We start from the raw sequence: 25,760 nt of genomic DNA, 5'->3' as shown, positions 1-25,760 counted from the left end.
TCCAATTGGAGAACAGCCTTTACCAAAGGTGTCATGGGCTTTGAAGACTCTTGAACTCAGGACAAAACGGAGAAATGTCATAAGAGGTAGGCATGCTTGGCAAACCCTCACCGTAATCAACTCCTTCCCGGAAACCTATGTTCCCACCATGGAAGGACGTGTGGATCCAGAATTGGCCTCCACAGTCACTTACGGACTCACTGTTAAAACTGTGTTTATGGAAGACAATCTTACTTGGCATTGAGTGATCACCAAAGAAGGTTTGTCTTAGTGTGCTGTCCAACCTGAGCTCATAGTTTGTCTACTCCAGACAAACAACAAGCTGTAAACCCAGGAACAACTCTTGGGTACAGCATGAGGTTTGTCTGGAGTGAAACAAACCACAAGCCTAGGCCATCATGCTAAGCCAAACCATAGTTTAGCTGCTCACGGCAGTGTCGCAGGAGCAGAGCAGGAGCAAAGCAGCTGTGATCACTTCTATGGGAAGCCTCGTGCATCTGTGCTAAGTTATGGTTTGGTTTAGTGTTGTGTGCAAACCATCTCTTTCTGTAGACTACTCAGGGGTAGAATAGAAGAAAACAGAGTCTAGAGACCAGAGCCTTCTGTCTAGATAAAAAGGGATAGTAATGTTTAGCATTTATATTGCACTTATTGAACCAAGCAGACCTGGTGTTGGCACCTGCTACCCCAGGACAGCTACTGGGTCTTTGGGATCCTGGCAGAGCCCATCAGCACTGGCATCTGCTGCAGGCCCCTCATGTCAGGTGGCTGGTTCTGACAGTCACCATTCCAATTTCCCCAGTGCCCTGGAGCGGCACTTAGGAGCAGGGGTCAGCAGCTGTGGGCCGGTCCACCGTCCCTCAGAACATGTGGTGGGCTGGACTATATTTTTGGGGGGGAAATGAACGAATTCCTATGCCCCACAAATAACCCAGAGATGCATTTTAAATAAAAGCACACATTCTACTCATGTAAAAATACCAGGCAAGCCACACAAATAACCCAGAGATGCATTTTAAATAAAAGGACACATTCTACTCATGTAAAAACATGCTGATTCCTGGGCCGTCTGCGGGCCGGATTGAGAAGGCGATTGGGCCGCATCCAGCCCTCGGGCCTTAGGTTGCCTACCCCTGCTTTGGGGCATTATGGAGATTTAAAATGGCAGCTCACAGATGCTTTGGGAGTGCTGCTGTCACTACTGCCATATAGGAGCTCACCAGAGGGGCACAATGCCCACTGACCCTTCAAACCTGGAGCCCTGTTTTCAATCTTCCAAGTCTCCTAACAACAGCCTTGCAATAGCCTTCCAAGGTAGGCCAGCTAATTTCCATATTGTAAAGGAGAGATTGAAGGACAATGACTTGTTTTTAGGGTACATTTATGGCATGTGCAATTTCACTTGGGGGCTTTCTGGCTCACTGCACATCCTTACAGTTTCAGGTCAGATCTGACTTCATACATGTTCATTATCTGCACATAACAAGGCCATCAAACTTAGGAAGTAAGTTTGGACTGTGTTGAGCTATGGGCAAAAACATATGCTTTGAACAGGGCTTTTTTTCAGCCAGAACTCAGTTCCGGCACCTGTCAGGTGGGTGCCATTGCCATTCTAAGAGAATGAGGGAGAGTGTTCATGGTGAATTCTGATACCTCTTTTTCTAGAAAAAATAGCAGTGGCTTTGAAGAATACAAACTGAAAAGGAATTACAAGTTTCAAATCTTGGGATGGAAAAGTGTTTGCAGAGTAGATTAAGAAAAACAAAAAAGTACATGACTTCAGTGGCCCACCTGTCAAAATGGCCTGTGGAGAGTGGACCACTTCTGAATCCAGCCTGCCGCTGCATCCACTTCACCACCCCTGGGATACATTTTGGAGTGACTAATTGCAAGATTACAAACTACATTCCACTTTTAGCAGTGGCCAAATGCATCTTTTTCAGCTAAGTAAAATCTTCCTAAAAGTCTCTTCCTGAAATAATTTTGCTTAAAGGCTGATTGAAACAGACTAAATATGTTTGCGGTGCAGCTTTAAAGTAACAACAGCAGGAAGCTGCTGCTAAAGACCAACTTTTTTACATATGTAAGAGAAGCAGAGGTTTGATATGCTAATTCCACAGTGTGCAAAGATAAGGCAGAAGTACTAAAAGACTCCTTGAGCTATTAATATGCATGCTAACCATACCAAATAAGATTTTTTTAAAGCAAAATTCTCTGTTTTTGTTTGGAGAGAAGCTCAGAACACACTTTTGAAAAGGGAGGGAGAGGGCTAAGATTTATAATTAAGTAAACAACTTAATTCTGTGGCTGGCCTAAGAGGATTTATTAATGGGAGCCTTGGGTGGGGTGGTGGAAGAGCTATATTAGACACAGATGCATGTAACAAGGTAGTGACAATGTTTATGAGGAAGTCTAAGGACTCAGGATTCTGAGATGCTGTGTCTCAAAGCAGACGGGAAGAGAAGGTTAAGTGAGTGCTTAACCCTGTCCCCCATTTTCTGTTTTTTCAAAATGGACAACCAGCTGTTCCCCCCTCCATTGGTCCTTCATATGGAACAGCCTGTCTTATAGATCTCCATTGTCTCACCTAATTTGGCATTCAGCTAATGCATGAAGATATAAAGGACAATGAAATACTAAAAAAGTTAAATGAAATGAGATACAGTAAGCCTGCAACTTATTTGGGAGTTACATTCCAGGGATAGAGCCTAAAGCCAAAATCGTGTATAGTCAAAATACATTGGGTTCAATGACAGGTGAGATTGCCAAAGTCTTTTTCCCCCAGAACCCCTCCCTCATATATAATGTATATATAAAATTTTCCCAAGCACATAAATCTGAATGTATGCAAGTAATGTGCACAGGTTGCAGGCTTACTGTATGTTAAAGCATGTTGTGGGCATGGCCTTCTCTTCCTTAAAACAATACTAATAAAGATGCATATTTGAATAGATGGATAAAGTTTGGAATCAGTCCCAGAATTTAGCCAGTCTGAAACTTTGAGAAGAAACCTAAACATTATAATTTACCATTTGTCTGCAGGCAACCATTTTAGCTGCAAGTCAGCCTTAATTTTGTGCTACCACTGTAGGCATGGCTCTTGGTTTTATCCGTTACATTTTACTGGTGTTGTTATTATCCACTGTGCCCTGATATATATGAAGATTTGATTGGACAGTGCAAGACAGATAATTTTCTACTGAACTCCCTGTTCCCTTTCCATTTGAGAACCAAGAACAGCAACAAAGGCGGTGCTTTAGAGATCTAACTATCTCCTTCAGGCAGTATATGTGTGTAATATTCTTATCAGGTGTCACTTCTTTGTCACTTATGCACTGCTTAGGTGTGCACCATCAAAGAAAGCAACCATATATATTTTGAAACTACGTCAAACGGAGCTTGCTAGACGTGTATGTTGGAATTCACAGCAAAGGTAACTGCTGGTTTATTAAGTTCAAATCAAATACAGCACACGGGTGGATCATTCAGCATAAATGTTGGTGGAAGAAAATACACTCCTCCCATGCTCTTTTGTGATACTGACAGGCATATAGGTGTTGACAAATTGAAAAACCAGTTTTTGCTGAGGGCGTATTTTTTTTTCATATCTTCTGGCGTCGTCCCAAACACAGTTCATGCTGCCATCTGTGAGCCCTCAAGTTATGATGAAATGGTGGCGAGAAATAAATGGTGTGCATGTGAACATATGGGAAAGAGTTTCAAACCGTACAGCTGAGTTGTAGCCATGCTGACACCTTCCACCATTGGTGGGAAGGCAGTTCTTTGCTGAAAATTCTCCCTGACTTCTCCTTTATACCTCTTCTGCACTGTAAAGCCCAACTAAGAATTCAGATCACGTTACCAGGAAAAACAGAGCCTCGTGTCACTATTGTACATTTTGTTGTGTGGACAGAATGGCAGGGCCCATGCTGGCTCAGTTTATGGTCCTTTCAGTGCACAAGCATCATTTCTCAGGATTTTAGTTTTTGGGGGGTTTCCTTTGTTTAAACTCCTCACATTCACAGCTGCCTGATCTGTAATTATAACCAGACATGGCAGTATGTATCTTAATTATGCATGAGTGACAAATGCCTTTTTAGACACTGTTCCCTGTGCTTGAGATCTAGCGTCAGTTCATCAGTGCACTCTAGAGAGCAGAGGCCCTGCTCGTATACCCTTATATGACCTGAAGCCTGCCAATCCAAGCAGCAGCAATGGCTCCTGCCGCCCCTGGGATCTCAACATCCCTTATTTTTATGGTTCTTTCACTTGCTTTCTGCTTGTCACAGGAAAAGCTGGTAGGAAATAAGGAGCTCTCACAGTGGTGGCTGGTGTGCATTGGGATTGGTAGGGCAGAAGGCAGGAAGGCGTGCATTAGGAAGAGGAAAAAAGAGGCCGTGTCAGCAACTCACTGTTCAGAATAGGAATGGAAAATATCAATGTCGAACATACCTACGCAGGTTTTTTACTGTTCCCAAGAGGCAAGGTGTTGTTTTTTAGAGTTTTGCTAAAATACAAACAATTCTCACATCATATATGCTTTATTATACGTATATTAGATGGTAAAGCTTTCCTAAAGTGACTAGTACAAAGAGATGCAGACAGCAATGCGTATAAATGTATAAAAATACATATTAATACTTACAAAGTTATGCTGCAGAAATATAGTACTGCATGAGACTATTTTTGCTTATTGTCTGTATAAAATATGTATTTTTGACATACATTTTTGCATATAATTAAAGAGGCGTTTTTTTGTTTTTTAAAAAATGAGCCACTCATATATAAGTGGGCACTCAAAGAGGTGATATGATGAAGGGAAAGCTAAATCTGGTCAGACCCACCATATTCCACATATAAACCTTTTAAAAAACAGATTCCTCCTCCATCCCTACTTCAGAACAAGCAATATCCAGCAAATCTTACCAGATACCAAAAATATCTGTTGTTTGGTTGTTATTTATTAGATGTGTTAAGACACTTGCTACTCAAAGTTCTATGAGCATCTTACAACACATTTAAAAACATAAACACAAATGCATTGTTCCATTAACACTTGGGACTACAGGTATACAGCTGCGAATAAAACATTTTAAATGAGTTTTAAGTGCATTACACAATGTGACACTAGATGGCGATGGTGAACCTTATAGAAAATTCAATGTATTTTTAAAAACACTTTTAAAAAAAGCATTTTCAGAACAGTTTTTATGTGTGTAGATTTCACCCTGCAGTTCATTAACAAAATAACAACAACCCCTTCCCCTTAACAGCCACAGGATGTTTGCACCAACATTGTCAAGCATGATTTCCCCCCCCCCCTTGGAACTGGGTTTATAGCCCATGCTGAGACATCCAGGATTGCCGGTCCCCTGTGAAGTATACCTGTTAGTTACATTTATATCCCACCTTTCATCCAAGGAGCTCAAGGTGATGTACATCACTTTCCCCCACTCCTGTTTCTCTCCCCCATGCTTGGGCTCCAATTCTACTTATATCACAGGCAGGCAGGAGCTCAGCATACCATTTGCAGGGAATGGTGTCTCCTGTAGAAGATCAGCTTGCATAAGGCTGCAGCAACTTTTCTCGTGTTATGTGCCAAAGTGCCCTCTCTCCCCACCCCCCTTATCAGTCCTACCTCAGCACTGCCATTTAACAGAAGCCAATTACAAAGGCAGTGAAATGTCGGCATATATTTTCATTAGCATAATACAGCAAACAGCATAAAAATGCTAATTCTGCATCCCAACAGTTTAAGACTTTAGAAAATTGCTATGCAAATAATTATTAAGAGGGGTGTGTTGGGTTTCTCCCGCTCCCCTTCCCAAGAACATACAGCGAGAGCAGTTAGCTCAGAGGGGATATATCATTATTATTGCTGCAAGGTGTACACTTGCAGTGAAATACTGCTTTTGTTGGTGGAAAACCAATGAAGGCAGCACCCATTAATCACAAGGAGCAGGTTGGTGCATGGAGGTCAGCTCAGGGCAGAGAGCCCAGTCGGAGTTTTGGGTGAAGGCTCCTGCGTCAAAAGTGAGCAATGTCTTTTTCTTCCTGCAGACATCCTCAGTGGTGCACTTTGGTAATATTGCATTCTGGACTTTAATGGTCTTATGGGTGTATGTATTCCTTTGAAGTGGGATAAGTGACCCCTGCTGCTTTGGGGGACCCTCTTGGTTCTTCTGCTGAGTGGGGAACCAAAGCCCTGATCTGACAGCACCGCTTAACTCCAGTTGTTGTTTTTTATGTATGGTGTGCATGCAGATTATGCTAAGAAGACAGAGTGGTGGTTTTCTAGTCCTGAGCCAAAGTATCTGCCCAGCCCAATTCCTTAAGGATCAGGTCCATAGCTTTGGAGAGCTTTTGGATGCATCCCTCCATATGGGATCCCCACCCGGCAGTTGGTGTTTTAGCTTTTGAAATATACTCGAAGTCAAGTGTGGATTTCATGCTCTTTATTCAGCTCATAGTAGCAAGGAATGGAAGCTCCCCCCAAACGTCTGCTTTATATACATTATTTACACAATGGGCCCCAGGTGATTGGCTAATTCCAGGATACTCCTGTATGCCAATCAGTTTGCGGATTCACTTCCACCTGGAGCTGGATTGGGTGGCTCCTGCGGACCAATCAGACTGCTGCATTCTGGATCCTATTGTTCTAGGACCAATCAGACTGCTGCATTCTGAATCCTATTGTTCTAGGACCAATAAGACTGCTGCATTTTAGATCCTATTCAACTCAGTACATAACAGCTTTGCTCACTCTTGGAAAAGGGAAGAGCTTGCCAGAATTGTTTGTGAATCTGCAACATCCAGGTTGGGTTACTGCAATGCATTATTATGTGCGGAGCTGCCTTCAGAAGGCACTTAGAACCTCAACTGGTTCAGAATACAGCGTCCAAAGTGGTAGCATTGGCAGGTGGGTTGGGCAGTAGCTGGTTCCTTCCCCACCCATAGGTGCCAACTCCTAGGTCTCTTTGCCCCCCTATTATATTTAGGGGAGGGCACCACCACCACCACAAAGTTGATGGACAATGCTTCCTTTCTTTCTTTTCCACATTTGGACTTGGTTTCCCAACAAACCCTGTAAGCGAACTTGTAAAAGGGCTGCTGAATGGCAAGAGAGTGGGATCGGGAAGTGGGGTGAGGCGGGGGAATAAAGCTTCACCAACACTAGGTACCTCCATTGTTAAAATCGGGGGGTGGGTGGGTATTATCTGCCCACCACCACCAATATTTTATTCATGTTGGTGCCCCTGTCCTCACTCAGGAATTTCCTGCATGTGGTTTAGAGAGCACACATAGGTCAGAAAAAGTGGTTCTGCCACAATGCATTGCACCCCCCATTCACTCAACCCCCCTACATCCCCAACATTTGAAAAGGGATGCCATTTATGACAGATCTAGAACACAGAACCTGAATTTGGATCCCGTTCATCTCTTGAAAGCCTCCTTTTGTTTCCCTGGCTCCTTTGCAGTATTTGCTTTGTTTTAGGCAGCAATTCCCACTAAAATGTGGGGCTGTTGGGAGGAGGGGGGTTGGACTGAGCAGAGACATCCCTTCTCCCACTTCTGCTGGCTCAAGTAGCCTGATGTCACACTGCCAGCATGGACTTCCTCTCCTGATGCCCATCAAACATGCAGACAACTGTTAAGCCCACCAGCTGTATTCCTAACAACAGCGCCTGGTGGATCCTGAACTGCTTTCACATCCAGCACTGGCCAACATAGGATCCAGAAATAATCTGCCTGGTCCCCTTAACCTTCCACTGCTTCTGCCATGAGGGTGGTAGTTCCATCCTTCGGCAGAGTCGCTGCAGCAAGTTCGGATTGCTGTGCCCGTAAAGAAAAAGGTAATAACCTGTGGCATAGTTCTGTAGTCTACACAGGAGAATGTTTTTATTCTAAGTTGGGTTTCAGGAAAATAGTTTTCTTTCTTGTTTATATTGGCTGCTGGCTCCTTGCTATAAAAGACAAGTGTTTCAGTTTTACAGCTTGCTCATTAAACACCATCAAAATTTTCAGGCATTAGCAGAAGTCCCCCTTTGGGTCTGTTACATTTAGCAGGGTGTGTGTGTGTAAATTCAGGCTGCTTCTCTATTTTAGCACAGTGTGGTAGTCCAGATGATATTAAAAATCCATTTTTAAGGAGTATTGATCAGGTGATGTGTAGGGAGAAAGGATGAATGTATTTTGAAATGATAGCTGGAATCGTTATTTCATTGGGAGCAGCAAGATGGAGGAAAATAGAGGGGACATCTGGGGGTGAGAAGTCAGCTTTTAAATTTGTATTGAATTTGTATTGATTTAGTGACAATTTGTTAAAAATCTTGGAAAATCATAAAAAGAATTAGCCAAAAAAAAAAAGTGCTGATCTTCCAGAAGAAATAAGAAATAAACCTTTGGAATCATACTGAAACTGATGAACAAACAGAAACAGCTGCTAAATGTCCTACAAGCCATCCTGAGATTCATTTCAGTTACTCCACAAAATGTACCTCTGATGTGTGCTGCAATTTGGTTTTTTTGTTTTAGGCCCGCTGCATGTGCCAAATGTTACTTCCTCTTCATTTTCACCTCTGTATCTCCAAGACCCTTCTAATTATTCCTATACACTAATAGCAAATTCATTCTCCCAATATCCTTATGGAGCCCAAACAGTGCCAGTCATGTACAAACCTAAAAAGGAGAAACCCCTAAAATAGCCCAACGAGGTGTTGGCATGCTCACAAAATTCTGACTTTTGGAAAAGGGATGGAAAACCTGGGGGAGGGGAATGGAATGGAATGGAGTATTGTGGAATTGGGCATGGCTGGCTGAAACCAGGAGCACTTAATGTTGCAATGTTTCATTGCAGTTCCCACTTGTTTTCAGATTCATGTAAAAGCTGGTGAGAGAAAATAATGAGTGAGAATGTCTTATTGCTGGCCATTGTGTGTCTTCTGACTGAAGCTCAGTCAGACTGTTCATTAAAACTATTAGTGTTTAGCATTGCTCATTGAACCCATCTTCTTAATTTACAATGCTTGTTTAGTTATAACATTTCCATCTAAACAAAAATGTTTCTGTTTATTTTGAACTGTAATTAATTTTTCTTTCCTAGGTGAATCAGACTTCTTAATGAGATTGAAAATAACTTTAATATGAGTGTTTTGCTAACTTTCCAAAAGCTAATGTAATCAGTAATGTATATTGTCCTTTGGACACTGTTCCCTGTCTTTTCTGTTTTCCATTATCTTGCTTCTGAAAGGTTTAATTATACGTTGCCTTTTAGCTCCACTGCCTCAGTCATCTACACACAGTCATCTACACACATAGCCTCAGTCATCTATACACATAGCATTTTTGAAGTTTACGAAGTCCAGAAGATGCTTCAATAATTTGCAGAAATTGCAAGTGCTCAGTCAGGAGGTTGCCTTTGATACTTCCCAATTTCAAAATCCCATAAGATCACTTATTTATGCTGTATTAACTATTACCTAGTGTGTTCTTTATAGTTCTTTTTTTAAAAAAAACTTAGATGCAAAATACATTTTTTCCTCCAAGCAATGACCTTCCCCACCATAATAATAAGAGCAATAAGCACCGTAATCTTGATATCGTCAACATACTTAGTATTCTTAATATTCTCAGTATTTCTAACACTTCTAGTATTTCTAATACTTTCTTTATAATGTTTTGATTTCTATCCTTATATTAATGATGGTATATAAGACTAGATTAAGTTTATCACATTTACTTGGTAGTTTCCTTTTCTTTCTTTGGACTCGTACTTAATTTGTGCTTAACTCATGCCTCTATGTCCTCTTCAGTTTGCTTGTTTGGGTGTGGGTTTTTGTTGTTGTTGTTTTGCATATTTTGTCATTCGAAATAAATAATAAAAAAGAGCTATGAGCACAGAATGGTGGGGGGGGGGGGTTTGCATACACTTGTACATTTTTCAGACCCTGACTTTTCTCTTTCAGCTGTTGCCAAGCACATCCTCACCTTACAGACATTCACTCTCTCTTTTTGTTCCTCTCTCAGGTCTGGATGTGTGGAGGAGGAATGTTTGACGTTCCGTGTTCTAGAGTGGGGCACATCTACAGGAAATATGTCCCTTACAAAGTCCCATCTGGCACCAGCCTAGCGAGAGTAAGTAATTTATGTTCTGAGGTTCGTTCAGCTGTGAGACCGTATAAAATGCTGTGAGACCGTATAAAATGCTGTCCAGGAAACCTGTAACCCAAAATGGAGGCTCCCTTCAAACATCACATTCCTCATCTACCAAACTTTAGTTAGGAGCATCAGGAACAAGTGATGGTCTCAAGAACCCCTTCCATTCCTTCCTTCGCTCTCACATGCAGTTCCAAAGACAATTTCCAAATTTCCTCAAACCACACTTTGCTATGGCATCCAAACAAGCAAACTATGGCATCCAAACAAGCAAACACCGGAAAAACTAGAGGAATCCGGAAACCCCATGTGATTGGCCACTGTGGGGAAAAGGATGCTGGATTAGGTGGGCTTTTTAGTCTGGTGGATCAGGGGACTTCATATGTTCGCCCATGATCACCAAGTCATAGCTGTCCTGTAGCCTTCTAAAAATAAAAGCTAAGAAGACAAGGACCTCTGCCTTCCCTCCCCATAATTCAAGCACTGGAACAATCTATCCAAATCAGGATTGCAGAACCATAGAGGGATCACTCAACACCCTGTTTGTCAGTTTTAACAAAATGGCAAATTGTGGTATGAGGAAACCAGGTCATCTACCAAGTAGTTGGACAGATCTCTTGTGCTTGTTACACCTTCACAATCATCCAAGGCATGATTTGGAGGATTGGGAATGAATATTGCCACTGTCTCCAATTTTTTGGAGTAGCTAATAAAAAATGTAATCTGCTTTTGCAGAGGAAAATGCCTATTTTGGACAAAAATGTGTTGCTGCAAGGGCTTCCGGTTTGGTGCCGGATAATGGCGGAGCGGAGCTGAGTCAGTTCCAGTCCCCGGGGGGTTTTAGGGGTCTCCTTGTCTGCGCCAAGGGCCCCTTAAAGCCACGGGAAGAGCGTCCCGTGGACCGCGGCCTCGTGGGTCCCAGACGTGCCGTCTCTGCTCTTGATTGACCCTCGTAAGGGGGGAAAATCAAGCGAGCGGAGCTACCGACACGGGACTGGAGAGGCGGATGCACCCCCCCGGGAGATCAAAGCAGCAATTCTGCCAGACCTGAGCACCAAGCTTTTCCTGCTAACTTCAAAGAAAAAAGAAGAACCCCGGCTGCTGTAAGTGTTGGGCTAATTGGATTTACATTTGAATAATTGGCAACCGGGAGGGATGTTAAAAGGAAGCCCGTCCCTCTCCTTTGTTGTGCAGAGGAGGTAATTAAGCTTCAAGCGGCTGCAGCTGCATTACTAGACACAATGTTGCTACGAAGCACTTTGACAGAGAAGATGGATTAAATCCCAATTTGAGGGATTGAAGATTTTGGAAATATCTCTTCTGTGGCTTTTGGAATTAATTTTGGCACCCTGTCTCAGGGAAAATGGCGCTGGAAAACTAACACGCAGGATGGAAAATTACTGACATTTGACACCCTTTGTTTTCTCCAACCATGCTTGCTTTCGCTTTTAAACTGATTCTAGATCCGGGTATTACCCAGGAACAAAGAACAATCCTTCTGCAATTGGAGTTTGTGAATCGGAAAATGGACTGGTTAGGTCGTAATTTCAAAGAAATTTGTTGTGGAGCAGGAGAGACCAGCCAGATCTGGGAAAATTTTGATAATTTGGAAGTAGACTTCTTCAGGGAATTGGGGCAGGTGCTGGAGAAATGGGACGAATTGATTCAGCAACCCCAGGTAAATGGACGGCTCTGGTGTAGTGAGAAACACAGGGCTGATGTTTTGACTGGAGCTACGAGATTCAGTCTCTGGAGTGGGAGTCCAGAGATGAAGCTGAGAAGATTTTTGAAGACACAAGTGGAAGGAAACCAAAATTGCGAAATGGAGTTGCTGAGCTGGTGCCTCTTGAGGCGCCCAAGGAGGAGATTTATAAATTTTAAGATGATACTGAACAAGGACAGCAGAGGGAAATGTAAAGATGAATGGTGGGGGGGCATGGGAGAGAGCAGAAAAATGGTGAGAAGGGGAATAGGGTGAAAATGATAAAAATTGAATTAGGATGGATTTACGGTACCCTGAAGATAGTGTGTTAAGATTTTAGGATTTTGATGTTAAGTTTTAAGATTTTGATGTTATGATTTTGGGAATTCTGAATTAGTGAAGAGATATGTAACTGATTAATAGCAGCAGCTTAAGTGAAAAGAAGTATAAGATTGATTTAAGAATTATTTCATGATACTATAAGATGTTAAGTTTCTATGATATTATAAAAGGTTGGATAATGAATTGTAATGTTAAAAATGGATGTTACCAAAGTATATTAGTATTGAAGGCAGAGGAGGGAAAGCGGGGGAGGTCCCTTTAGAAGATCAGAAACTAGATTTTGTTAAGTAGTAAGAGAAAGATTGGTGTTCCAGTTTAGGTATGTATTGGTTTTGGTTTTGTTTTAATTGTTTTCTTTGTTGATTGCATTTATGTAATGTGTTTTTTTTATTGTGTCAATGTTGGTGTTTATGTTATGTTATGTGTTTCTCTTGTTTTATTGGAAAATAATAAAAATCTTATTAAAAAAAAAAAAATGTGTTGCTGCAAGATCTGATAACATAGGCCAAATTTGCCATAAGTACCTTGGAAGGAAAAACAACTTCCAGTAACAAGAGAGGAAACACTCCATTCATTGCTTGGAAGCTCCTCAGACATAATTCAGAGGACAGTTCAGCTTCAGCAGAGGACCCACAAAGCAAGTCTGGCAAAGTGGTTCTCTTAGGAGAAATATTGTTGCAGGTATTTGCCTGGCCCTTCAACTTCAGGCTTGATAGAAGCATCTGTGGGACTCTAAGCTTAAGGGCTGATTTTAACATTACTCTTGCCACTGACAGGAAATCAGTCAGTGAAATCAATTCCAGTTGGAAATAACAACCCTGGCACAGGTTGCTGCAATATGTGAAGGGTATGTTGGAAATCGCCCTGAGTCAGCAAGCCTCATTTTGCTCTGATGCTCCCTTTGGTTTCAGTTCAAGAGGCAAAAGCTCAGCTGATTGCCCAATCAGTTCCCACATGCTCCATTTCCTGAGCCAACTGCCGAACAAAGGAGGCTCAGTTAACATGAAGTGATCTCATAAGGTCGTTTTATGCAATCAATGAATTGCAAGCTTACCAATTGATGCGTTTTCGAGAGCTCACGTACAAAAGGAAAAAGGAATCTTTTGTGTAAAGATTGCAGAATGAGGTACCTTTGTGAGCCCATTTGGACCTTAAATGCTGGCAATTGACAAGATAAGGAGGGGCAGAAGAGGCATGTGCTCCAAGCAGCAGGTTAAGGAGGTGGCGAAACAGCATGGGGGGGGAGCACAGAGGAGAGAGGTGCACCACAGCTGTGGCCCATGTTTGGTGACTCTTTACATTCTGACTGAGTTCCATTTACAGTGGTACCTCGGGTTGGGGACACGATCTGTTCCGGGGTGCTGTTCGTACCCCGAAAAGTCCACAACCCAAGCGGTGATTTTGCGCTTATGCGCAGACCACATGGAGTGCTTCTGCGCATGCGGCGAAACCCGGAAGTAAACACTTCCGGGTTTGCCGCGTTCGTAACGCGAAAAAACGCAACCCGCAGCTATCGTAACCCGAGGTATGACTGTATTAGTAGATGTGGGCAATAACATAAAGGAGGAGGTGGATGGCCATATGTGGTCTCACCTTCTTGCCCACCCCAGGAAGAGGAACATGAGAAGTTGCTGGGGCCAGCCCGGTAGCAGGACGATGATGGCCAGGATGAGAAAGAGATTCTCCCCTTTGCATCCTGCTGCCGCCACCACTTCACATAGGGCACAAGGAGGGAAACCACTGGTGCTGTCAGGGGGCTTCAGTGAAGACTTTTGTCTCCCAGGGCAAAAATCTGTAAATCTGGACCTGGCAGCTGATGCTTGACTTCGTCTCCACTCACTCACACCGTTGACAGAACAGCAGTGAGGCAACAAGTCCCTTGAACTCAATGGGCATGCTTCTGAGAACAAATGTACAGGTTTGCCCTGCATAAAACAACGTCTTCTTGATCATTAAACCTTCACGTCTTCTGCTTCTGATACCTCCTCCTCCCAGTCTGCTCCTTCTCCCTCCGACCACTCATTCTCATTCCACCACCAATCCCCTGGCTCTAAGCCTTCTTCCCCTGTGGGTTCCTTAGGGGGTTCCCCAGCAGGTGTCTCCCACAACTCCTCAGCATCCAGCCAGTCTATGACATTTGTGTTCTTCCAAGTAAGTGCACCTGCCTGCATCTTTGGGGCAGGTGCAAGGACCTGCTCCACCCCTCCCCTGTCCTATTATGCTGCAGCAATGCTGCTGCTGGGAGGCCAAGTCTACGACTCCGCTCTGCCAGCCACACCTTCCTTTCCTAAGGGCACCACAAAACCTAACACCAACACAATGAACCCAATTCTCTCCTCCACTTCAGATCTCACTTCTTCAGCAATGCTTTTTCTAACTTTCTTCAGCCCCTCCTCAAGTATACAGTGCCACCTCCTCCAGATTCAACTTGGCTTTCCCCAGCCCCCTTTGGTTTTTTGCCACTTTAGCATAGAGGATTGGCTTTCTAGAGAAGGCCTCCTTCATTCATGGGTTCTGCGCCTGATGCTGATGTGTTAAATAACTGGTAAACGGTAGCTGTGCCTATCCTTAAGTACCTAAGCTAGGAGCGACTGGCAAATTGCTAAATAATACAGCAGCATAGTATAATTTTACATCTCCTTTTATAAATGTGCTCAAGAGGGGGCAAACTTCTGCAAGGGTATCTCTGCAGCGGCATCCTCATGAGGTTTGAAGAATTCTGCATTTCAATGATCTGGAACAGATGTGCAGCTGGGGGAGGGGTGCCATGCGCTTTCTAGTTTCTGTCCCATTGACTACTTCTGCCCAAACCTGACAGCTCAGAAATTTCTCAGAAGGATGAACTTGTATTGTTTCTCATAAACAAACAAAAACTCCTGCCATTTAGGAACAAGGACTCCCGAGCTATCATCTCTTAAACAGCTCTAATTTCACATACCCAGTTCCTGCTGGCATAAATGTTTTTCTTTCTGTTGTGGAGACAAAGCAGGTGGTAACCTATCTTGCTGTGCCAGCTGAAATGTGCTCCATTTGTTCTCTATCTCACTCCCTTTGTATTCAGATAAGTCTTATTGGTTCTGAGACATCTAGCTTTGTTCAGATGCTCGAAGCACAGCAGATTAATCAAATTCAAGAGAGGTGCTTCTAAATGAATGTCGGAAGCAAATCACAATGGGAGAAGTCATTCTAAGCAGAAACATTATCTTATGCCACAGATTATGAGATGAGTATTGCTCTTCATCTTCTCACAGAAGATACCCTTCAGTGCTCTATGACTAGTACTCTATTAAAGAGCTAGCGTCGCTGAGGTTGCAAGTTCTGCTTTTGAAGTGGGGTTGTATGTGACACGTCCACTCTCAAAATATCCTCTCGACAAAACCTTGATTCGGGAGTCTGATTAAGGAGAAAAATAAAATATGAAAATGTACTTCCATCTAGCGGGAGAAAACAGAGGAAACAACAACACTAGAGTAATGCTTGCAACCTCCTGCTTTTAGAACGTGTGGGTGCACCTTCAGATTAGAGGTGAACTGCAGGTAATTCAGTAAATGACACATAGAATCATAGAGTTGCAAAGTTGGAAGGGTCCACAGAGATTATCTAGTCCAACCACCTGATTTGCAGGAATTCTTTGCCCAGCACGGGGCTCAAACCCACAACTCTGAGATTAAGAGTCTCATGCTCTACATACTGAGCTATTCCAGCTTTTGTAGAGACCTTCCTAGACTGGATTGCTGCAGATGACATATATTGTATTGTATTTTTGAAGGTTGTCTCATTTATTATTATTTTTAAAATGTTGCAGGTAGAAAATTCTAGCTGACAACTCTCTCTTATCATAAGGAAATGTTGGAAGGGTTTTTAATGTGGTGGGAGCCATTTAAAAATATGATGCTCCCAGCTGCTATCTGAAGTGCTACAGATCAGGTTTGGTGAGCTTAGACCAGTGTTTCCCAACCAGGGGCCATACCGCCCCCCAGGAGGGCACAGGTGAAAAATATGTAAATGGGAGGCCATAGGACAAGGCTAGGGGGTCACAGAGGGAAGCGAGAAGTGAAGAAGAAAAAATCCTTTTAAAAAAATAAATCCTGATTGGCTAACTATCCGCTTGGCCAATCACAAGCAGGTGAGGGGTCAGCCCACCAGAGCCTAGCACTCCTTTTTGTATGTCCTGGTTTGTTTCTGGCGGGAGAAGGTGGTTGCTAAGGCTCCCATTTTGAGCAGCTCAGCCCACAACCCATAACCCCCAGGTCAGGTAAGTGCAGCAGTGGGGTGGCAATGGGTAGGGCTGGGCGAGCCGGAGCTGCTTTTTGCTGCCACCACTGCTGGGCCCAGTAGCAGCCTGGGCCTCATTCGGCAAGGTGCAATCCACCTGAGCGCATAGTGGATCAGGGCCTTCGGATGTTGCCGAGGGGCATAGGACCCGTCAGCAGCGTCAGCCTGGCTCTTCAAGGTGTGGGGTGAAATCCACCCCAGCGCCTAGCCAAGCAGGGCCGTCTGGTGCTGCTGACTTGCATCTAGTAAATACGGTAATTAAGTGTCTACACAGAAGAAAGCCGCACTGAGTTCAGTGGTTCTTACTCCCAGGTAAGGGTGTGTGGGACTAGAGTGTTTTATCTAGGCAGCCAGGGCTCCTCCGGATGACAAGATCTTTTTGCACCAGGTCAGTGAGGACCACTTGCTTTTAAAATTATCCCATATATATAGAACTCCCTGTGCACCTTTTGGACTGTATCTGTAGGTTTCCTCCTCTGGAGTCAAATAAGTGTTTAGTTTTTATAATATGTGGAAGAAGGATCTCCCTCGGGAGGTTGTGGACTCTCCTTCCTTGGAGGTTTCTAAGCAGAGGTTGGATGGTCATCTGCCATGTATGCTTTAGCTGAGTTTCCTACATTGCAGGGGGTTGCACTAGAAAGATGACCCTTGGGGGTCCCTTCCAGCTCCATGATTCTACGTTTTTCTGCTTCAACAATATTTCATTATGCTCCTATCATTTTATGTAATTGTATTTTGTATAAATTATAAAAAAAATATAAATAAAACATTTTCTATTTGCAAACAAACCTTTAAATAGCTACCTTTCTACCATTGAGGGGGGTGACAAAATGTCGGTCAGCACTCACCGCGGGGCCTGCAACACTCCCGAGCCACGTGTCTCTCCTGGGAGAGATGCGGTGGCTTGGACACGTGCAGACTCCGCACAGCCCAAACAGTCCACCTGCTGCTTCCCCCGCCTCCCCTTCTGTAGGGTGGCTGAGTGGAAGGAGGCAGGAAGACTCCAGAGGCCCCATGGGGCACCCCACCCCTATGGCATGCTTGCCCCGCCCCTTGGCGCGCTGCCCTAGGCGCCCGAGCAGCTTTATCCGCCACTGACAACAAGTTAGCTGTATGTTGATGAGGCAAAGCAGAGGTCTGTCTCCCGATATTAGTTTTGCAAGCCCAGGAATATATTGGGCTTTTAAGGGGGAATGTTAGGACATCGGATTATACTCGGTATTATCTCTTTAGAAAGAACCTCAAACTCCTACATATTTCCAAATGGAAATGATGTGGAAAATCAACTCAGGCAATCAAGCAACAAGCAAGAGAGATATCTGCAGTAAGATTCCTTGGAAATAATTAAGTGAGCCTTTACTGTATCTCGTTAATTAAATCCCTTTCAGTAATTGCACTGAAGTTTCTGCAGGGGGGGGTTGTTTTTTTTTTAAAGGAAGAGTGAAGCCATCAGTCTGACTTTTATCAGGCTCCTAAGCAGCAATTGAATGCAAAAGGCTTCCATTTGCTTAATGCACAACCATCCAAAGCTAGATAAGGGAATGGCGTATTGTAATTGTGTGTGTGTGTGTGTGTGTGTGTGTGTGTGTGTGTGTGTGTGTGCTATCAGTGCTAATACTTAAGCGGGAAGAGATGACTGAGTCTTGCTTTCTGCTGTTCAGAACCTGAAGCGCGTGGCAGAAACGTGGATGGATGAATTCGCAGAGTACGTTTACCAGAGGCGGCCTGAGTACAGACACCTCTCCACCGGCGATATCTCAGCCCAGAAAGAGCTTCGCAAGCACCTGAAGTGCAAGGACTTCAAGTGGTTCATGGCCGCGGTGGCTTGGGATGTCCCTAAATATTTCCCTCCGGTGGAGCCACCACCTGCTTCCTGGGGAGAGGTGAGGAACATTCTTGAATATGAGCCAGTTGCTTCAGGTGCGGTCGGTCGGGTGCAACACTACATTCCCTGCGAAGTGGCTGCTATGGTGACAAAGCATTCACAAAATTAGTTCCAACTTACATGGCCAGAGAGGTCAATAAGGGAGCGGGTAGCAGTTGGAACCACCACAGTAGCCATGGTTGAAGTAAGAAGCATTTTGCCTGTGACCCTTTATAATTATCTAAGCAGTGTCTAGCAGCACCGCACTGTGGACGCACATGTGAAAAGGTTTTCAAAATGCAAAGGTCCTTGTTGCCATGCTAATAATAATAATAATAATAATATGCTGCCCATCTGACTGAGTTGCCCCAGCTGCTCGGGATGGAGCCGCAGAGCCATCCTCTATTGGAGTGTAATTACTATTTAATGATTGTCTTTTATGCTTTTTAGCATTTTGTTTTTAATTTGTGTAAGCCGCCTTCAGTCCTGGTCTGGAGAAAAGGCAGGCTATTCGTATTATTAATAATAGTAGTAATAATCTTGACACTGCTGCTTATCCAGGCAGGGCTGGGGCAAATGCACTGGCAGGAATGCCAGAGTGGTGGCATCCCTCCCGCCTGCACACTCATCCTGCCCCAGTCTTGCCATGACCCCAAACTGTCCAGATAACCAGCATTGACACCAGTATCAGGAGTGCAGCTCTACCTCCCCACTCCTGACATGCACTGCTACTGATGGATTGGTGACTGCACTGTATGTATTGTTGCACTGAGTTCTGTGCCACTTCTGACATTTGAACTATACAATATTTGTGTGTGTGACAGTATGACTGTGTGTGTGTGTGTGTGCACGCACGCACGCAAATGGCAGCTTGGCTTCCCAGTTTTCCTATCCATTTTCTCACATTTACACACAGTAGAAACACACACACACACACATTTTGCCTTTCTCCTTGCAAAACTCTCTCTGCTGCAAATGAGTGACTGATTGGCAGCATGTGTTCTTGCAAAGGCTAAACGTGAATTTTGAACATCATCAAGTGTACCCTTGAAGCAACCTGCTATTTTGGGTTTCTTTGTGCCTCCAGCCATGCAGTGCTGGAAGGGAACGTGGTGCATCTGGCCTTCTGTTTTGCCTTTTCATCACTCGAAGCAAATGCGGAAAGTCAGATGGATTTGCAGAGGGGTGCAATATGAAAGAAAGTCACTGCTTGGTGAATTCATTTTTACACACGGCAGACTCAGGCCTGTGTTCTGGCTGTGATTCTGTGGCCACAGAATTTGGATTCCTCAAAATCTCACTAAAAAAAACAAGGACACCATCCACCTTGGCATGGATGCAACCTCTCACATCTGGAGGGTTGGCCGAGAGCTCACCAGAGTCCCCTTCACTGTCTCCCCTTTTTGGACTGACTTGTGTCAACTGTAGTCTGCTGGCCATTTTATAGGCTTTTGGTGCTCATCCAGCTGTTGGTCTTCTCCTTCATCTAGCTCTTGGGGCTTCTCCAGATGGCCTATATATTGTGCATGGCCTATATATCGTCCTGGTTTGCTGACAAAAAGCTTACGTGAAGTTTAGACTGTGTTCAGAATACTTTCCAATTTGTTTGGAGGGCACTTAGATGACAATAAGCATTCATCCTTTTATTCGGGTGCTGGTTGTGGTGGGCCATTGTACTTCTTCCCATTAGACATCCATACATCTCACACTTTTCAATGTGTTTCCCCATCACTATCCTAACCGCAAAAAGTCTGATTCTCTTTTAAAGTGGATTAGTTGTACTAGGCCCAACAGAGCCCTTTGATCCACTTGAACTGTGCAGACCTACATTTATGATACGTGCTTGAATGTGTCCCGCATTCAGGGCAGCTAGGACACACCTTTACTCTTCCTCAAGCTCGGGCTATTCTGCCCATCTGAATACAGATGCTCACTCAGCCTCCATCGAACCTAATAGCTGCACCTTATGTGGATGAGGACACACAACCCCACCGAGGGCCAATAACAAAATGCAACTAGGATTGTTTGGGGGGTCTTTTCATTCTCTGGACCTCACACTGTTCCTTTTCTCTTCTCCTCCCATCAGCGATTCCCAAACTCATTGTGATGGATAAGCAAACCCACTTCCTGGCTTCTCCAAACTTGCCTAAATGAAAGCAAAACACGCTGCTTTAGCCTCATCTTTGCAGACAACTTAATTCATGAATCTCATGAGGGGCGTTTGGGGAGGGGGGTTGTACCACAGTGACATAAAGGTCCAAAAGGGAGAACTCTGAAGTTGGACCTAGTAACAAATGCAGGAAAGAATCAAAGTGTCGGAACTGGAAAAGCTCCTTTGCTATGACATTAGTTTCAGAGTTGACACCGTGGCTTTAATGACTCCATCTCAGCCCATCGGCTTGCTGCATTTATGGTGGCATAAAGGCAAGGGTTAAAAAAGAATCTCATCTGGAATGCTGCACCCCTCTTTGCCTGTCAAATTCCCTCCATCAAACCTAATGTCCTTCTGAATCCCAGAGACCTTGTTTTATCTGTGCCTGAGCTTCTGTTCCCAACTCCTTTCTTCTTCTTTTTATGGCTTCTTTCTTTTTACGGCTTGCACAAAGGACTCTGTGTGTGCGTGTGTCTGCTTTAAAAAGTTACTAGATATCAGTTGGCTTAAAAGGCAGCTTATTGCTAGGCATTGAGCCTGTAGATGCTGGTTTGTGAAGTATGCACTGCTCTCTTTCTGTCTCGCTAATCACAGCAGCTATGTCAGTTCAAGCGATATATGCGCTGCTTTAAATTTAAATGCACAGGGCAGCCTTCCTTCTTTTGTGTTCTGCACCCTTGAAAATCTTTCAAACGTTCTCCAGTTGCAACACAGCCACTCGAGCATTCAAGTCACCGGGGCTTTGCTACGCGAAAGGCATTTGGTAAATTTGTGGGGCTTGGAAGCCTTTTATGATGCCGTATTGAACTGTGGCGACCCTAACAAGCAAGACAAGGCACCGACTTTGATAGTCAAGGACAATACACTATTTGAACAGAACATTCAATTGAAAAGCATTTCTGACTTGATTTGCTGTGTGTTCCAGACACTAGAGAGTGCTTCATTTAGAAGCTTCAGCCCTTTGCTACATCCAGCATTTGTCATTGTTGAATGCTGCTAGACTGCTGCCCTGTATTTTTCTAATACCATGTAAACTTGGTTTTCAATTAATCTTATCAGGGTAGAAAACAGTCACGGACCTGTCAGTTTGATTGACCAATTCATGGCTAGATCATTGCTTGAAAATGGAGCTTGAGTAGATTGCAACTAGCCACCCCAGTTTTCAGATTAGTACTGCTAGGATTTATCACATGAATATACCACACTTTCCCCAAGGAGACTATTTCTCATGATGATCTTGGGAGGTGGGCTTGACTATGAGAGATGATGAGAGGTTCCTCAGGTCTCCATTTCTGTCAAATGGATGTACTGGTATTTCTCTGCCCTCTTGCTGCAGTTTCTAAGAGCTGCGTTAAGTGGACAAATGTGATATCCTTTTCATGAAATGGATTGAAATTCTCTTCTAGTTACTGAACAAGAAGTATCATTTACCCTCTCATGTTATGAAAGGTTTTACATGCAAAGGGCAATTCCTCTTAAGTGTGTGTGTATGTGTGTGTGTGTGTGTGTGTGTACACACACACACACACACACACGTATATATATGGATCATATTGATGTCCAGATTGACCCTGGGAATAGCTATACATATAGGTAAAGGGGTAAAGGGGACCCCTGGCCATTAGGTCCAGTCGCAGACGACTTTGGGGTTGTGGCACTCATCTCGCTTTATTGGCCGAGGGAGCCGGCATACAGCTTCCGGGTCATGTAGTCAGCACGACTAAGCCACTTCTGGCTAACCAGAGCAGCACACGGAAATGCCGTTTACCTTCCTGCCGGAGCAGTACCTATTTATCTACTTGCACTTTGACGTGCTTTTGAAATGCTAGGTTGGCAGGAGCAGGGACCGAGCAACGGGAGCTCACCCCGTCGCGGGGATTCGAACCGCCAACCTTCTGATCGACAAGCCCTAGGCTCAGTGGTTTAGACCACAGCGCCACCTGTGTCCAGCTATACATATAACAATTTTGTATTCATCATAGGGTGGCCAGATGCAAAAACAGAACCCTTTCACCTTTAATAGTTGTGCAGAAGAGAGAACTTCAGCAGGTGTAGCTTGTATGGCAAACTATACCTGCTGAAAGTCTTTCTTCTGCAAATCTATTAAAGGTGCAGAAGCTCCATCCTCTTTGGCCACTGTAATTCATTGATAGGAAGTGACTATTGAGAGTATGATTGAGCCTTTATAATATAGCATGAGAAGTAGCCATGATTCATCTGCCACATGTATTTTAATCACAAACCTTGAAAGCCTTTTTTGCCGCAGCTACACAGTTCATGAGATCCAGAAGCAGCTGGATGATTTTAGTATTTAAAAGTGCTGGTCTATAAGGATAATTCATCCATATTTCCATCTCATCAGAGTGCAGCCTTTCACTGCTGCTGCCACCGGTGGCCTGACAGTTCTGTTTTTCTTTCCCAACAGATCTTTTTCATTTTAAATTAAAGCAAATTTGCTTAATTAGGACCATAGTTGGGGTGCCAATAACAGATGAAAGGGCGTGTGGCTCTCACTGTGTGATTAGCGGGCTGATGTTGTGGGTCATTATTTTTAAATGCAGAACACTCATTTATAGTTATTGCATCCATTCCCCACCCCCGAAGAGTTAATGAGAGAGGTTTAAAATAATTAAGGCGTTTAGGGAGACACGTTGAGAGGTTTTCAGACCTGCTCAGGTCATCTGGAGGGGGATATGCCTGCCCTCTAATAATAAGGCTGCGCTCCTGTACACATTTACCTGAGAGTAAGCGCCACTGAAAAAAATGACTTCTTTCCAAGTAAAGGATTGCATTGGAATGCCACATACAGGATGGGAAGGCAGGTGTAAGATTGCTCTGGCGCCACCCACTAATCTTCCCTTTTGGAGTTTTTACTTGGAAGGATGCAGTTCACCTGCCTGGTGGCTTCTAGACTCTGGTTGTGGCAGAAGCCAAAATCTCGTTCCCCCACACTTCTGCAGTCTCAGGACATCCAGCACTCAGGGTAGTGTTCTTTCTGGCTATGAAGTGGGGAACAAGCTCTGTGCAGCTGCTCCTTCTGTGATTGATGGCTGGGACCAGGCGAGTCTTCCTCTTGCTAGAGTCTTCTTGTGGCTCTTTTCCTCTGAGCAACGGCAGAGGCCAGAGTGGTCTTCCCCCTGCTTCTGAAGTCCCAGGGCAAGGTGATTAGGTGGCTTCTTGGGTTCCTTCCATCTTTACAAATGGATTTCTGCTAAGGACTCAGTTTGCATTTGAAGGGGAATCTACCTAATTTATACATACTGAAACAATACGCAAACCTGTTGAAATTTGCACTTCTTCAAATAATTTTGCAGGGCAACTCTATGGCTGTAGCTGTTTAGCAACCTGCATGTTGAATATTCTCAGAGGTTTCTAGCCATGCTAGTCTCATTGAAGGAGTGTCTGGGTGCTCTTGGCCTTAATTTTGAATCCAAATATTGCTGCAGATGACACTAACAGTATGCCTGCCAAGCCTGCCAATTTCCTAAATGTCATGATTGTAGGGAAATAACACCACCCATATATTGGCCTCTCGTCCATGTTAGATCTTATCTTTGCTCACGGTATGTTGTGAGCTGAATGAGCTTGGGAGGTTTCCATTAGGCATGGGGGGAATGCGGCCCAACAGATGTTGATGGAGATATGAGTCCAACAGATCTGCTGAGCCACAGCCCCCCCCCCCACTCCTGCTATTAAGAATATTTGGATATGGAGCCTTTCCTTTATTCATGTGCTGGATCAGTTTCCATCCATCCTTCCTCTGCAAATCTGTGATTCCTCCATTCTTGTTCTGTGCAGCTGGAAATCTGTGCTCATCAACATTGACAAAAATGAACAAAGATAGAGTCTATGCTTGTATTATTGTTATTTTTTAGTTGGCTGTCTGTTTTCATGGACGTGCAGCATCTTAAGTGAATGTGCTCCCATCTCCTTAATGCTGGCTGACAACAGGGCATGCTTACACGGTTTTCCACTCAGCATTACAGAGCGGCAATCCTTCATCTCTCGCCAGCCATATGTCTTGCAAAAGTAATCCCCAAGGTGGTGCCAAAGAGTTTGCATTACCTGTGCATATCCTTGCAAGCTGCTGTCACAACTTGGGTCACTTCAACTTTGCCTTGGCTTAGAATACTGTCAAACTGCCATTCCTGACCTGGGTCTTAGGTGGTTTCCGTTGAGATAGTGGCAAAACCCAATGAAGTCCATGTGTGTAATTGCAGAACCAACCTGTCCCCAGCTGCTCTTGCCACTGGACCACAATATGCTTCCGAGCCTCAGATACGGTTAGTCTGCAAGTTATAAGGCTAATTAAGCACCCAACAGTGCACAATAATATTGTGCAATATTTACATATTACAGCAGGGATGAGGAAGGTTGTTTTTTTTCAGCCAGAGGGCTGCTTCCCTTTTGAGCCATTTCTCAAGGGCCATAGGCCAATGGTAGGTGGGGTCAGAGGCAAAAGTGAGTGGAACAAGAAATGCAAATGTTACCTCTGGACAGTAGGCTACTTTCTACACACACTCGCATGCCACACTGCATCCTCCAGCCAAGCAAGCAAGAGGCACTACTTGAGTTCAACGGCATCTTCCAGCCACGCAAAAAGACTCAAGAGTGTGACGCAGGGCCAGTGACTTGGGTGGCCTGGGGAGCATTCCCAGGACCAGATACAGAGGCCGGGATGGAGGCAGCATTCAGCCCCAACCCAGCAGCAACACTGGTGTTCAGAAGGCAGGCAAGCAATGCCACCTTACCTGCGCTGTCCCATCAACCACTACTGACCCTGCTATACAAAGGTAAGAGTGGCATCTACCCACTTTTTGCTTCTGGTCACACCCACCACTGTTATGCGGCCCCCCAGAAGATTCCACACAATGGCAAGCGGCCCTTGGGATGGATTATCCACCCCATCATACCCAGAGGGCATGGTAGCTTCCATCTTCCTTTTAGTAGCGGCAAGAGATAATTCACCTCCTGCAAAGCAAAGCAAGGAGGAATCCAAGGAGGAGCTGCTGGCTTTCTCTAGGAGCAAAGCACCCAGCACTGCTAAGCAGATTTGTTCCTAAGTAAATGATAGATGCTGAGAGGGTGCAACTTATGTAGTGACTTCAGAAGCTCAGGTATCGAGATCTAAGTAGTGCTGGTTCAAGTGGCCATTGCAGCCCAAAGGCCAGTGTATATTTTCAAGGTTTTTTAAATCCAGCAGCACTGGATAAGTCAGAATAGAAGGAGGTGAGTGAGCCATGGATGCACCATGTGAGAAAGAGCAATGA

At 44.2% G+C, this 25,760-nt stretch overlaps 1 protein-coding gene across 3 annotated transcripts in view; it reads left to right on the top strand.

Annotated features, from left to right (window-relative positions):
• Nucleotides 1-25,760, top strand: part of GALNTL6 (polypeptide N-acetylgalactosaminyltransferase like 6) — a 460,100-nt gene that overhangs the window by 406,116 nt on the left and 28,224 nt on the right. For all 3 annotated transcript variants that reach the window (XM_033159707.1, XM_033159705.1, XM_033159704.1), the window contains exons 9-10: nt 10,027-10,134; nt 18,136-18,357. In XM_033159707.1, coding sequence (XP_033015598.1) covers nt 10,027-10,134; nt 18,136-18,357 — 330 coding nt within the window. The remainder of the gene's footprint in view (nt 1-10,026; nt 10,135-18,135; nt 18,358-25,760) is intronic.

The sequence above is a fragment of the Lacerta agilis genome, chromosome 9 (assembly GCF_009819535.1).
Source record: "Lacerta agilis isolate rLacAgi1 chromosome 9, rLacAgi1.pri, whole genome shotgun sequence".
In the NCBI taxonomy this organism is placed as follows: domain Eukaryota; kingdom Metazoa; phylum Chordata; class Lepidosauria; order Squamata; family Lacertidae; genus Lacerta; species Lacerta agilis.
This window is presented reverse-complemented; position numbering and strand designations above follow the sequence as displayed.